At 53.0% G+C, this 15,646-nt stretch overlaps 1 protein-coding gene across 1 annotated transcript in view; it reads right to left on the minus strand.

Annotated features, from left to right (window-relative positions):
- Positions 1-2,418: 2,418 nt before the first annotated feature.
- Adamts2 (ADAM metallopeptidase with thrombospondin type 1 motif 2) overlaps positions 2,419-15,646 on the minus strand; it is a 154,933-nt gene continuing 141,705 nt past the window's right edge. The window contains exons 16-22 of the mRNA XM_069993809.1: positions 13,326-13,492; positions 11,936-12,095; positions 11,566-11,698; positions 10,524-10,731; positions 10,058-10,187; positions 9,047-9,136; positions 2,419-2,895 (exon numbers count right to left, since the gene is read on the minus strand). Of these exons, the coding sequence (XP_069849910.1) occupies positions 2,432-2,895; positions 9,047-9,136; positions 10,058-10,187; positions 10,524-10,731; positions 11,566-11,698; positions 11,936-12,095; positions 13,326-13,492 (1,352 nt within the window). The 3' untranslated portion in view covers positions 2,419-2,431. The remainder of the gene's footprint in view (positions 2,896-9,046; positions 9,137-10,057; positions 10,188-10,523; positions 10,732-11,565; positions 11,699-11,935; positions 12,096-13,325; positions 13,493-15,646) is intronic.

Consider the following 15,646-nt stretch of genomic DNA (forward strand, 5'->3'; position numbering starts at 1 on the left):
TCTGTCCAGGTGGCGCTACTCCCTTGGGGCAGAGTGTCTTGGGGACCTCTAACCTCAGAAAACTGTGGCTCTGTGGCCCAAGACACTGAGGACTGCTCGTGGGAGCACGGCCAGGCTGGACGTCAGCTCCCGAGGGAGACTTTCTCCCTCACACACAGGACAGATGCCCAGAGAATGTCCCCAAACAAGTGCTTTGCTCAGCCTCACATCCCTCAGGTTGGGTAAACTGAGTCAGACTTCCTGGCTAGCATTAGTCTCCTACTTCCTCCCCATTCTCCCTCAGACCCAAGCAGGTAATGCTGCTCATTAGGCCCAGAACAATAGCACCGGGTTCTATAAAGGAGTGTGGCCTGTGGGATCCACTTCCACTTCCTGAGGCAGGGCCACGGGCGTGTTCTCCAGCACACCCTGTGAGACACAGCTCACCTTGTCTGCAGTTTGCTTCTTGGGGCACAGGACATGTAGGGATGGGGGCGGGAGGTGACGGCAGGAGGGAGGGAGAAAAGGAGGAAGGGAGGCCAGCCACTTCCCCTGTGGCAAGTGAGGCCAGATGCTGTTTTCTAGCTGGTCCCTACATTCCAACTTTGTTCCTTACCCCCCCCCATGACATCATGACATGCACACACACACACACACACACACACACACACACACACACACACACACACACAGATACTGACAAGCATACTTAGCACCCTGACACTCAAAAGAAAGTAGCCCTTACCGGACCATGACCATCCCGAGTCAATTTCTAACAAGGAGGAGTTCTCTAAGATATATAATTGGTGAGAATACAAAGCTTCTAGAAGGTTCCTACACATGAAAACTCCAGCATTATCCACCCACTAGGCCCAGCTAAGAAGCTCGCGTGCCCCTGGGTCTCATTTTGGAATGCTAGAACCGCATGTTCACAAAGCACCAAGGTCATGAAAGGTCAAGGTGAGCACCCTCCCCCCTCCCCCATTTCCTTCTCCTCCCCCCCCCGCCCCACATCTGGCTCAAAGAAACATCTTTCTGACAAAGATAGAAGTTAAGTTTTTGAAAGGGCAAAGCTTCTCTCCTTTTCCTCCTCTATTCCCCCTCCCTCACTAGAGGCCTGTACCCCCGGTCCTGGGGTCTCAAACTTCTGAGGGATGAGGTGGTGGGGGGCAGGCCAGAACCAGATAGGGGGAGCCTGTCCTACAAAGCTAAGCTGTCCAAGGCCTCTCACACCCTGGGGGCTGCATTCTGACCCCAGAACGATGGATTCTTAGGCCATGGTCCACTTACAACTCAGCAGGTGCCCCCCACATCCTCCGATGCCCTTGGGAAAGGCTGGCTGGAGGAGAAGCTTGGGGCTCTGTATCGCAGAGTTCATGGTCCAGCAAGCAAGGCCGGAGGGTGGAGGGGAAGGGACTTACTGTCTTCCTTGCTGTCTTCGTCTCATGTTTCCTGTTTGGATCTGTCCTCCTCTCTAGTTCCAGGAGTCTCATCACTTTCCCCGGGGGGGGGGGGGGGGGGGAGGGGAGAATTAGCATCACAGCTCAAGCTCAGCTGAGATTTGAACACAGTACAATGTGAGCACCAAATGAGATGACTTTTGTGAACTTCTTAATTAATGATCAAGACAACCCCCGGTGATGAATTAATGATTGAGACTGGATTCAGACCCTAAGAGTCTTCCAAATTTCCTTTAAACTATTTAGAGTTGACTTAAAGACAGAGTTTTCATAGGAAAAACAAAACTCTATGCCTTTTTTTTTTTTTTTTGAAAAAGCCAAGCCAGGGCTCCTGGAGGAAGACAGATTTCACCCTAGCAGCCATGGCCACAGCTCACAAACCACTCTAACATGGTGTATGTAAGTTCCCAGTGTGTCTCCACTGTCCCAAACTGGCCACTGCATTCATCCTCAGCACCGGCCTGGTCCTTAGGACCCTGGAGAGCTCATCTTGACCACTGCTTAGTTATGAAGGAAATCTCAGGGTGTCCTAACAGTGCCCCTGATTTGGGGCCCAATAAGAAATGTCTTAGTCATATCCCCTAGGGACAGTGAACTTGCCATCCACTGTTCAGCAGTTTGGGAAAATCCAATTGCTCCTGTTTTCCCTTTTGCTTCCCGTTCTTCTCCAGTCCTGTCTACTCTGCACCCAACACTATTACACAATTCAGGTGATTCCTCGTCCAGCAAAAGAATATACAGTCTAACCTGACTGCCTTATGCACATGCATGTGCACACACGCCAACACACGTACACCAACACACACACATGCACACACATGTACACACACATACACAGTGTCATTCCCTTCTTCCCCTCCCCCCACCCCCCATGAAACCTTTTAGAATCAGGAACTTTGGCTTCATGTCCAACGACTTAAGATTTGCTCTCCATCCCATGGAATATCTCTACAAGCAAGAAACATGAACGCCACGATGCTCTTTGCATTTTATTAGGCCTTCCGGCGCGCCTCTTTCTTCCGCATTGCATCAATGAGCTCCTGGATCCTTTGGTTCCTGGTCTTTTCATACAGGCTCGGTCGTCGGGGGATTAAGTTGGGCGGTTGGGCTTCGTCATCCAGGCCATGGACCTTGTAGGGGACATCTAGAGCATTGGTTTCTGGGTGGTCCTCGGTGCTGGAGGTATTGACACTGGAGACATTGAGAGGGATCTCCGGGGGGGCGCCCGGCGAAGGCTGTGTCTGCGTGGCTAGGGTGGGTCCTGGGAGCGTGGGCATGAACACCTCGATGTCGTTGTGTTTCCCCGGCGGTGGCTCTGCCCGGTCGTCCAGGTCGGTGAGGTTGTTTTGCAGATTGCAGAATTTGCAGCAGAGTTTGTTGTAGCTTGGGATGGAGCAATAGCGAGACAAGACTTCCATCCTACAGAACATTGACTTGTCACCTTGGCAGTGGTCCTCTGAAAGAGAAAATTGGGACAAATAACCAAAGGACAGGGTAAGGGGGACTTGGTGCCCCCCGCAGGGTGCAGCGGCTGGAGAAGGCATGTGAGAAAGAGCCCAGAGGCAGCCTAGAGGCAGAGCGTTTGCACCGATAGTCTGTGTGCTCGCGGCGTCCACGTGCCTAGCAGGGTGGCATCCATCGAGCCCCGTGCCCCTCCTGTAAGCAAAGCCCCAGCTGCAGCTGGATTTTTCCGGGGTCTCAAAGGTTGAGATGTTCGCTCTTTCAGAGTGATTTCAACCAACGCTTACAAGAATGGAACTTGGCCGGCTCTTCACACTACAGACCCTCATGGCGACCCCAATGCCACTTAGCAAGTCCTGACTATAACAAAATTAAACCTAAAAGCGCCAATCCCAGAGCCTGGCTGTGAGCTCCCGTGTGCCCTGCCACACCCCCATCCTGACTCAGACTTCCCAGGTGCTCTGAACAGTGGCCAGTGCATGTGTTTCTCTATCTACACTTGCCTCAACTTACCCACTGGCATCCTGCCCTGCCTCGGCCCCATCCACTGGGCAGCCTTCCTCAAACAAACCGAATGCTTTGCTAAACGCTCACCCTCTGTCCAGCATTTTCCCACACAGGAAACTGGTCCTCATGGTCCTGCCAGCATGCAGAGTCCTGGCTCTCTCTGCAGAGGGCCAGGTCTCTCCCTGCCCAGCTGTCTTTCCCCTAGCCCACCCCCCTCTGCCCACAGCTCCGTGGATTCAAGGCCATCATCCCTCTCTGGCTGTCCCTCTCCCTTTTGACCCAAAATGTCACACCCCTTTCCCTCTCCCCTAGCATTCCACCCACAACCTGAAAAAGGACAGGATTTACCCAACCCATTCAATGTCAAGGAATACATCAGACGGAAGAGGGCGATGAGATCCACTGTGAATTCTTGGTTTCAGAGCTCACTGGGACCCACCCCGCCAGCCATGTTCTCAGCTCTCTTTCCACAGTGATGGCTCCTGATACCCTCACGTAAGCTCCTGATGCACCTTCCCTTCCATGTACCTCATCCCCTAATTCAAGGATGGACAGTGGGATGGAGGAGGAGTGAGCAGGCATCATCGCCATGTAGCTCTCCTGTGCACCCAGTAGGAATAGACCCTCCGCTCCCACCAAGGGCCATTGCTCCCAGCTGTACTTCCTCTTCAGAGGTGGGTGACCCCCAACCCCAAACTCCCAGAGTTTTCAACTTTTGAACACAGCTATCTACTGGGCACATGCTCCTGACTCTTCCCATGAGTCCAAAGACACCTGGCACCTTCTTACCCATCTAGCCCAAGTTCATGGCATCAGATGGCACCAGCAGCCTCAGTGAGTGGCCTTTCAGACACCTCAGCCGGATTCGTGGTGTCCCTGCCCCTCCTGCTCCCTCATCTCCAAGTCCTTCCCAGCCTGTCCACGCCTCTCTTCCACTCCTGTCTGGCCACGCTGCCTTGCCTCTGGGTTGCACCATGGTTTTAATTTTAAAAAAAAAGCTCCTTCCATTGCTTGCCTCTGTATCATTTGCTCTCTCTTCAGCTCATCCAGTCATTCTGCTCCAGAATTTCCTTTTCTAACATCCATCTTTCAGCCTCTGAAGCATCGCCTAAGCTCTCTTAGGAGGTAAAAGCTCCCTATTCCGCAGACCCCTGGTCTATCTTTTCCCAACTCCCTCCCAGCCTGCAAGTTCACATATAATTGTCATCTAAAAGTGACCGGAGCTGCCTGACTGTGCCATCATCCTAAAAGTCCCAAAGATCAAGCTAAAAAAGATAAACGGAAAGAAGCTACAAATGTCTGAGGCAGAAAATACAACCTAGAAATCAACTAAAGCTACAGGCAAGAACATTCACGGCACATACTACCACAGACAGACAGACAGACACCTCGCCCACACACACCCAAAACAATGAATCTTGTACTTCTAAGTGGCCAAAATAAAGAGGAAACATGACTGGCTGCAGCCCTCACTGCACAAGCTGACCAGTCCTGGGAAAGCCCAGGTGGTCCTAACTGATTGAGAAACGCTCACCAGTGGACTAGAGGGTGAAGGTCTTACACTCGGGCCTGGACAGTGGCTCTCGGGGATTTTACACTTGAGTGTGCTTTTCTCAGACACCCAAGACAAGAAGCAGGCAAATCAGCATGGTCCTGCTTGAGGTTTAGGGGAGGGGACACAGAGCCTCACCTGTACTCCCTTTCCCTCCTCCCTTCTCTAAGTAGCCACTGAGACGGAAAGTTTTGTGAAAACCCCACTGACCTCAGCGCTCCTCGGGATACAAGTGGGGATTTGGATAAGGGCTGGTTATAAGATCTGCCATAGGAGCCAGGAAGCAATGGTGATAGAGGGATCTGTTCTCTCATCTGGTTTTATAAATAAAGTTTTATTGACACTCTGCCACACTCCATTTATTGTCATTGCTCTCCCAATACAAGGGCAGTATTGAGCAGTGTGATAGTGGCTTCTCAGCCACAATACCTAGCTCTTGGTAGAAAAAGTTGGCTGATCCCTGGTTAAAGCTTGTCTGGATTAGAGCTTGACCCACAGAATTGTTCAGTACTCACTGGGTAAGTAAAACAGTCAGCACTGATGACTGGGCTCATGGCTCCCTTTTACCTATTTCCATAAAGGAATTCCCTGTCTGATTCCCTCTGGACATTCTCCAAGCAGCTACATTGCCTGCCATTGTTAAAAATGAAAATGTCGGGCTGGGAAGATGGCTCAGTGGTAGAGCGCTTGCCTTGCATGCCTGAGGCCCTGGGTTCGATTCCTCAGCACCACATAAGCAAAAAGAAAAAACCGGAAGTGGCTCTGTGGCTCAAGTGGTAGAGCACTAGCCTTGAGCTGAAGAGCTGAGGGACAGCGCTCAGGCCCAGAGTTCAAGCCCCACAACTGGACCCCCCCCAAAAAAAAAGAAAATGTCAACTGGGTTGACATTATAGGCTCACACCTATAAGCCTACCTACTCAGGCAGTTGAGAGCTGAAAGTTGAAATCCATCCAGCCTAGGCAAACAAGTCTGTGAGACTCTGATCTCCAATTTGCTAGCACAAAAAGCTGGACTGGGGGTGTGGTTCAAATGGTAGAGCACCAGCCACAAACAAAAAAGCCTAGTGAGTGCACGAGGCCCCAAGTTCAAGCCTCAGTACACACACACACACACACACACACACACACACACACACACACACACACACACAAACACACACACACACACACTGAAATAAGTCAGTGAATAAAAAAATTGGAAAAAAAAAGAACAACACAAATCAAGAGCTTGGCTATGGTAATATCAGCTGGGAACAACTTGACTACAGTTGTTACTCCGTATCTACAATTACACATTGGTGAGCCCATGGATCAGAAATATTTGGCAAAAAGAGAAATGCATCTTACTGAACATGCACAGACTTTTTTTTCCTTGTCATTATTCCACAAGCAATATAGAAGAACAGGTATGAACATCGCATTTACATGCGATTAGGCATCCTAAGTGCTCTTTAGATGATTTAATCTATACAGCAGGATGTGCTTAGGTTGTACGTAAATACCAGGCTCTTTTATATAAGGGTCTTGAGTCCCCAGAGAACCTGAACCAGTGCCCTGACAATATTGAGAGACGGTTACAACTAGGATGGACCCTGGGGCCAGGACAGTGACCTGGTGGTGGCGCATGGACAGGCGACCAGGAGCTTACATTTCCACTTCACTGTTTAAGTTTTGTTTTTTGGTTTTGGTTTATTAAATCAGTCCTAGGGCTTGAACTCAGGCCTGGGCTCTGTCTCTAAGCATCTTTGTGTTCAAGGCTAGCATTCTACCACTTGAGACACAGTGCCACTTCCAACTTTTTCCGAGTAGTGTATTAGACATAAGAGTCTCACGGACTTTCCTGCCTGGGCTGGCTTGGAACCAAGATTCTCGGATCTCAGCCACCTGAGTATGTAGGATTACAGGTGTGAGCAACTGCCACCCAGGGGTGTTCTAAACTGTTCTTCCTGATTCTGAGACTCCACGTGGGATCAGAGAACCTAGACTTTGCTTCGCATTAAAGGTCAGAAACTCCAAATCATGCAGTGCACTGTTGCATGTTGGGAAATACTTTTTTTTTTTTTTTAGAGAGAGAATGAGAGAATGAACCCAAACCCTTGTGGTAGACAGGGGACGGGCTGTGAGGTCATTACGGTCAAGTCGGCACCCTAATCAGTGCTGCAGAACAACTCCCTGGCTCCCTGGCGTGGTGGCCATGAAGGTGAAGACAACGAGCCATTAGCTTGCCAAACCCAAGCACCCAGTTTGACTGAATTTTTATTGAGTTTATTTGTGGGATGCATGACAGGTCTTTTCATCATTAGTGAGAATAAAAGGTCATTTTTCACAGTCACTTTGGCACACGCTAATGTGGTCTCATTAAGGAAAAAAAAAAAAGAACAACAGAAAAGCAACAACAACAATGGAACCGATAATCATACGTCATTAAATACATACAAAAACACTAATAAAATATCCCTGATAAACCAAAGTGCATATAGACAAGAGAGCGCAATGCCTGGGAGCCACGCTGTGCCTTCCCGGCTACAGAGATCACCCACATTGCCTCGTGAAAGCTGGAAGTTAACAGTCATGAAGATTAGTATGCAGTTACACACCGATTATTTACATAACAGTAATTAGTGCCAGAGGAGGAGGGGGAAGAGGAAAAGGAGGAGGAGGAGAAGGCTGGGATCCGTGGTCCAGCAGGTTTGTTCTTAATTGATGCAGTTGGCCTAGGGGCGAGACAGGAGTGCTACATTGGTCACAGCTAAGGGTCCGGGGTGTGTGACCCTCTGGGAGTAAGGCCGCGCTGTTGGATCCCCCCACGCCATGCGGGGCGGTCTCCACACAACAGTCAGCGCCATTTGGCCAGGTGGGTATCCTTATGGGGCTCCTTTTTTTACGGAGATGGATGGAACAAGTGTCCCCAGGACTCCGGGAGCTCGGATTCCCTCAGCAGAAGGAGCAAGGCCCCCATCTGCATCTAGAAACCTTGCCCTTGGCACAAAAAAGAAAAAAAGAAAACAAAGTGGGTGACTTGGACACTCTTCCCTTAGACCTCTGGTGCCCGCCTCCTCCCTGGACCACGTCCCCCACTGAGGCTGGACTCAGCAGCCAGTCCTGTGACCTTTCAACGTTAAGGCATGTTCTACATAGTTTGTTTGTTTCCTAAGCACAAAAGCAATAAAAATTGAGGTAATTCTGTAGTTTGTTCACACTGGTAGGCGAGGCAAATCCATATCACACAATCAATCATCAATCAATCATCCATCCATCCATCCATCGATCAATCACCAATCTCTCGTACTCTCAACCCTCTGCACGGGGTCTTATGCACACGGTAAGAAAAGGCCATTGGAGCAAGTGGACAGAGAATAGGAATTGTGTCCCCCAGGAGGGGACACGTCCCTCTGTCTCCTCCTTCACGACCAGACCCCTGAGAGGACAGGGGGAGGTGTGTGTGTGTGGGGGGGGGAAACCAGGGCGGCGTGGGCCGGATGCAAAGGCCAGTCAGAAGCAGGCCACAGTGTCACAAGGCGGAAGGACACACTCAGCAGAGGAGCAGGTAGCTCCTGATGCTGCTGGAAACTTGGGGGTGAGGTGGGGAAGGAGGGAGTCTGATCACCCGGCACGGCGACGCAAACAAAACAAAACAAAACAACACCTCAACGGCCTAGAGACCCCTCTGGCCTGGCCTCCACGACGGCAGGGGGCGTTGTGAGCCAGGGGGTGTGTGTGCCGGCTTGCACCCATCACCAGGGCCAAATGGGCACGATCGATTGCTCTTTGACCTCCAGCCCCTCTGGCACCACCACGACAGATCTTTGCCCCTTTACGAGCTATCGCCAACCAGGTCCCGGCCCCCTCCCCCCACAGCAAGGAGAGGCCGGTGGTGCTCCCCAAGGCCGGGCCTCGCTCACAACCCGGTGTTACAAGCTCCAAGGAGCTGCCAGGCACAGAGCCCGGAGAAAAAGAGAGATGCGGGCGTGCACCCCGCAATCAGGGCAGCTTTCCATACAGAGAGAGGAGCGGGGCCCAGGGCAGGCCCCACAAGGCGCGGGGCATGCACTGCAGGACAGAGGCAGAGTTATAAATGGGTCGGTTACTTGACGAGGTCTTCGCCATGGGTGCATCTGCGTCGGGCCGGGACAGCCACTGAACCACGTAGCTCTTCTTCGATGGATCTGAGGTGTTTCCTGGAGGGGAGAGAGGGGGGCATGGCTGCTGGGGTCTCCGGGTGGGCCCCCCACTCATCCCACCCCAAGCAACATGGCTCTGACACTGGTATCCCTTGGTGGGGGGAGCAATAGAAAGGACTTCAACTCATTTGGGGGGTCATCACTGGCCCCCCAGGGACAAACTGGTCCTGCCTTTTGGCCTTCCCCACTCTCTCCTTCCGTCTCTTCTCCCGATCTTCCTCCTCCCTCTCCCTCCACATCCCTCCGCTCCCCAGTCCAGGGTCCAAGGTTTAAGTACACCTGACCTCTCCCTGCATTCCTTCCTTAGTAGAAGCAAAAATAGTCTTGAGCCACTGGTTTTTTTTTTTTGTCGGTTGTGGAATTTGAACTCGGGGCCTGGGCACTGTCCCTGAGCTTCTTTTGCTCCAGGCTATCACTTTTTCTTTGCTGCCACTTGAGCCACAACACCACTTCTGGCCTTTCCTGTGTATGTGGCACTGAGGAATTGAACCCCGGGCTTCATGCATGCTATGCAAGCACTCTACCACTGAGCCACCTTCCCAGCCCTTGGGCCATTCCTGAGGGAGTCTTGAGTCTCTTGGGGACCAGGAGAGGGGAGTTGTGTGTACTACTAGGCCAGGAATCTGCAGGAGGTATTCTGTTACTAGCCCCTGGCAGAAGTCCATAACCCCTACCAAGAGGGCTGGGAAGGCCGTGCTGGGCTGAGGTAAGCCCATTTTCCCTGTCTGCACCAGGCTTGGCCCAACAACAGCGTGGGGCAAAATGCCACCCTCTCTCCCTTCCGTTCCCTCTAGGGAAAGCCCAGCCCCAGTGAGGAATGTCTTCAAGTCCAGCCAGTTTGAAGAAAGAGAAGAATTTGCTTAGATGCCCCCCCACCCTGCTCCCCAGCATACACACACAGCACAACAGAGAGCTTACGGGGACAGGGACCAAGCCTGCAGATCCGGGCTGTCTCAGGCCGCGCTTCCAGGCAGACGCCAAAGCTGTCATCCCCTGTGCGACAGAGCACTGGCCGCTCCTGGGTGCCATTGCCGCAGGTTACTGAGCACTGTCAGGGGAGAGTCACCAGTCAAAGGGGGGCACCGCCCCGAGTGGGGGTTCCAATCTGGAGGAGGCTCAGACGCCATCTCCATCAGCTGACTCCGTCCACTCCACAACCTCTCCCAGTGACACACTGTGACCACAAGACCACCAGAGTCCTTGTGGGGACTGAGCCTCTGGGTGGCCTTGGAAGTCCCCAACACACCAGGGCTGCCAGAGAAGACTCTGGAAATCACAGCCCTCACTGCGCCCAAAGTGGAAGGCCCCCTCAGTCCCTCCCAAGCTCAGTGGGGGTCGAGGGGGGGGGGGAGGGATCAAGGGTAAGGTACCGAGAGGGACTTACCTGGGACCAGGGCCCAGCGCGCCAGCGACCAGGGCAGAGCTCTCGGTTGCAGGCCCGGCGGCTCTCGGGCCGGTTGTCATTGCAGTGTTTGGTGTGCACGGATCGGGTGGTGTTGTTGTGTAGGGGCTGGATGCAGCGCACGGCGCGCACCTGCATGCCGGTCCGCCCGCAGCTCTGACTGCAGGGCTCCCATTCGCCGGTCACCCACCTGCCAGGGCAGGGTGGTACACTGTCAGCCCCCTGTAGCCCCGGAGAAACAGCCTGGCTGAGCTCTTGTGGCCCTGTCTGGAATGGCCCCGGTAGAGGGTGAACCTTTTTCCTGTTCTTGCAAAGGGGCTGGCTGTGTGTGGGTTTGCATGGAGGCTTGGATAACTCTACGCATGTCCACGGCTGGAGACGCTGCTGAGCCTGGTGGTTACGGTGCATCTGTCCATTATAATGTATCCTAACCCCTCAGGCTTCTAATCTGTCCCAGCCTCACTTTATCTTTTTGTCTGAGACCAAGACTCGAACTTGGTATCTGACACTTGTGCGCCCTGGCTGGTGCGCTGCTTCCAACCCGAAGGAGTGGATTATATCTTTTCTTTTTAGAGTGAACTCCCTTAGTCCCCCTGTCTCTTGTGACCCCCATCTGCCATCTTCCTAGATACCCCGGAAAGAAACCTGTACCCAGAAATGGAGTCTCCCCCCAAGCCCCAGAGCCTGAAGACCAAAAACCACCGCTTAGGAAACGTGTCTCTACACTAAAAGTCAGTTCTCTGAGCCTCAGTTTCCCCCATTTGCTATGACTTCCAAGGTTATACTAGTGTTCTGGCTTGGAGGCCGAGGTGTCCCTTTCAACCTGCAGCATCTTGGGGGGGGGTCCATGAGACATGGTGGGTGAGGAATGAGCCACCAAACCCCAAGGCCATGCCAGGGCCTGAGCTGCTCTAAGGTTCAGATACTGCCCCTCCCTTCATGGAGGATCTTGTGGCCTCTGACCTTTCCCTCTGAGGGAGACACTGGGCTAGGGGTCCCCTTCCTCGCACCCCCCGGCACTCACACAGGCTGGGAGCACTCCTGGGGGTTGCAGGTTCGACGGATGGCCTTGGGCTTCGGGAGAGCGCCGCAGAAGGCTCGGTGCACCATCTTGTGGTCCAGCTTCCGGCGGCAGCCATACTTGGTGAATTGGGACCCTGGACACAGGGTACTCGAGGGGGGCTCAGTGGTATGGGGAAGACCTCCCTCTTCCCAAAGGGCCTTGGAGGGGGCTGACTCTCTGCCTGAAACCCCTCATCCAGAAGACCGTCCACCCAGCTCAGGCCTCCTGTAGGAGTACAAGCTCCTGCCCTTGCTGAGCCCCAGCCCTTGGTAGTTCTCTTCTTGTTATCTAGCCCAGGAACCCCACAATGGGAAGCCCCCCCACCCCTCACCTCCACCGCAGGGCTTGGAGCAAGGAGACCACTTCTTCAAGGCCCACTCGTGGCGCACAGAGTCATCTTCAAGGACATTGTTGTCATCGACATTGAGCGAATCCTCGTGGATCATGTACTTGTAGGTCAGTGAGATCCGGGCATCTCCTTCTGGGATAACCTAAGCCCACACACGTACAGCTGTGCATGGGTCTGCCTCGCTGTCCACCCTCCCTCGCAGACAATGTAGAACTTGAAACCCTCCTTGCTCAGTCAGATCCCTGAGTACTGGACCATGACCCCAAGGGGAAATGCAGACGGTCCCTGACTTCCGGTGTGGCCTTACCATTTCCCAACTTCCTGATGAGAGATGTGATGTGCATTCGATAGAAACAGTACTTGGAGTCTTTTATGTATTTGGGATTTTGAATTTGAACCTTTTCCTGGACTAGCACCATCCTCTCTCTGGATGCAGGATGGCAGTTCTATCAGCCAGGAGCTCACCATACAACTATCTCATGTCCTGCAGTGTGTTTTGCTAAGATGGTCAGTGGCTTCGGTGGCTTTGATCCTTTTTTTAAATTTTGGGTCGGTCATGGGGCTTGAACTGTGGGCCTGGGTGCTGTCCCTCAGCTCTTCAGCTCAAGGCGAGCGCTCTACCACTTGAGCCACAGCACCACTTCCAGTTTCCTGGTGGTTTATTGGAGATAAGAGTCTCATGGACTTTCCTGCCTGGGCTGGCCTTGAACAGTGAGCCTCAGCTCTCAGCTTCCCTAGTAGCTAGAATTACATGCATGAGCCACCAGTGCCCGGCTGCTTTGGTCCTTTTGGTTGGAGGTACTGGGTTTGAACTCAGAGTGTCACATTTGCTAAGCCAGAATTCTTAGTAGTTGAGCCACAGACCCAAGTCTCTTTTTTGAACTTTGAGTTATTTTTTTTCCCTGTTTCTATCCAGACCAGCCCTGGACTGTGATCCCCTACCTACACTTGTAGCATAGCTGACATGACCAGGGTTTTCCACCATGCCTGGCTCTCAACACATTTCTTTGGGACTCGATGGGTTTATAGGGGAGGGGCTGCTGCCTGGTCAGAACATTTTGACAACAAATGAACACGAAAGACAGGATATGTGGTTTTTATTGTTGGTGTTGTGTGTGTGCGTGTGAGGGGGCTACTGGGGCTTGAACTCAGGGACCGAGGTGATGGAAATCCCTCTTGGGGCAGGTGCAGGGCCCAAGGCCCCAGTGCCTGTTCCTGGTTCTAACACTGCGTTTGGGGCCAGAGCAGGTCTAAGAGTCTGCTTAGTGTGTGGCCTGAAGCATGCAGAGAGGCTCAGGGTTTCCAGCCCTCCCCAGACCACTGGTTCCCATGTCCAGGCGGCAAGGAGGGGAGCCGGCCCACCCCAACTCACCAGGACAGTGATGGTGCCGTGCAGGGGACCCATGGTCTGCAGCGTCTCCCTGTCGTCCTCATTCCTGTATTCCCACTCCACGCCCAAGGCAATGAATGATCTAGAATTGGGGTCCACGTGGTTCTCTTCATTCAAGATGAACTTGCCTGTCTCCAGGCTCTTGACGGCTGAGAATGGCAAAGGAGCCCCCCCCCGCCCGGCCACAGTCACTCACGTGCAAGACCCAGACCCGCTTGGGGAGACACCGCAGGGCATTGGGCTTTGGATGGCCCGGGGCATGGTGGGGAGCAGAGCCCCTTGCCTCTCATAGTCCACATCACATTGGGAGGGTCACATCTTGCTCTGGGGCTTGAGTCTAAATAATTACCCTCCACGTGGCTCTTTCTGGATCGGCCCTTCTGAGTCCTGGAGGCTCCAGGGTTCCCCTCAGAGGTGACTCTGCAGCTGCTAAGGACACCTCCCTGCCACTAACCAGGGCCTCAGTGGCACTTGGAGGTTGATGTGAATGTGTCCCCAAAGCTTCGTCTCTGGGATGGGGAGGTGCCATTCAGAGGTGGTGGAGCCTGTGAGGGGTGGGGCCTAATGGGAGGCCTTTAGGTCATTGGGAATGGCCCTGAAAGGGGACTGAGGGACCCTGACCGCTCTCCCTCTGCTCCTCCATGCCCTCCCATCAATGTACCACCATGCGCTGCCCTCATCAGGGCTGGAGCAATTAAGGCACCATGTCTTTGAACCTCCAAAAATGGTGTGCTAAGGAAACCTTTTCTCTCTATGAGTCAATTGCCTCAGGTGTTTCATTGTGGCAAGGTGAAGCTGACAAATGCAGAGGCTTCCAGAGCATCTCTACCGGGTGCAGGGATGTGCTAGACCCAGCGCACAGGGATGGGTGGGAGTTGGGAATGAGTTGATATTTAGCTGGGAAGGCAGAGTACTGCATCCATCTGTAACTATGGCCTGGACATGGCCCCACCAGCTCCTTTCACTCCCCAAGGGGGCCACTGGGTCTCCTTATACCATCCAAGAGAACCTGGCTGGCCAGGAAGCACCACACTGCCTGCAGTATGGAAGGCAGCCATAGGGGCTGCTGGGTGACTGGGTTGAGGGGAGGAGAGGATAATAGGACACAGGTTAAAAAAATCATTTCCTGTACAAGTCCTTGCAATCCATGTTGTAAAGAAAGCCTTAGTTTGGAGCCAGCAGGTCTGTGTACATGCATGCGTGTATGCATGTGTGTGTGTGTGTGTGTGTGTGTGTGTGTGTGTGTACTCATGCTCCAGTCCTACCTAGGATCTGGCCTAGGTGCTGTTCCGGAGCTTCTTTTACTCAAGGCTAGCACTATACCACTTGATCCACAGTTCTACGTCTGGCTTTTTGGTGGTATATTGGAAATAAGAATCTTACAGATTCTTGCCAGGGCTGGCTTTGAACCACAGACCTCAGATCTCAGCCTCCTGAGAAGCTCGGATTCCAGGCATGAGACACTGGCGCCCAGTGTCAGGTCAGCAGGTTTTAAACTGCTCAGGCACTTGCTGCTTTTTGCCAAAGAAATTTGGACCCCGGCCTCAGAGACTCCGTGGGAAATAGTTTGGGACAGTACTGCTACTTAGCAAGTACCACTTCTGCACTTACCACGTGTCCTTTTAGAAAGGAAGGGCAATGCATACTAAGAGAGTGAGGGCTGGTCACCATCCTGGAGTGCTGACTGTGGCTATTTGGAAGTTTCCCACCCCTATCCCACTTCCCAGAGCTGGAGACAAAGGGAAAGCCTGGCTGGGGGCAAGGACTTGTCCAGTGGCCCCCAGAATCACCACTGGAGTCTCCTGACAACTACCCAGCAGACAGAGTCTGGAAAACTCCTTTGGGGGTTGGTAATAGGTGAGGGAAGCACTTAAGTCATGTTCTGGGCAGCCAGGGAATGCCCAGTTCACAGGCCGAGGCTGCCACGTGGGCAGGGTCACCAGAGTTGTGAGAACATGCAGATTTTCAAGAGCTGTCAGACTTCCCTATGGCAGGTGGAATCTCTTGAATTTCACATGAACGGGCTGGAGCACATGCTTACAATGTGTGAGGCCCTGGGTCCCATCCCCAGCATAAACGAATAAATAAAGTGAAAATATGTGAATGGATGGAATGATCCCATCCCACAGTGGGCTCTGGCGCCCTCTGGTGGGTATGTGCGGCGTACCACCCTGCAACCTGATCCTGTCATCCTTTCCCAAGGGTTAATGGGGGCCTCCCAGCATTCTGCAGGCCAGAGAGGCATGGCTTGGCTTGAACACAGGCCCCTCTACATTGCTGCCAGGGGGAGTCCTCTGAGCCCA

The sequence above is a fragment of the Dipodomys merriami genome, unplaced genomic scaffold (assembly GCF_024711535.1).
Source record: "Dipodomys merriami isolate MVZ:Mamm:240054 unplaced genomic scaffold, mDipMer1.0.p SCAF_44, whole genome shotgun sequence".
Lineage (NCBI taxonomy): Eukaryota > Metazoa > Chordata > Mammalia > Rodentia > Heteromyidae > Dipodomys > Dipodomys merriami.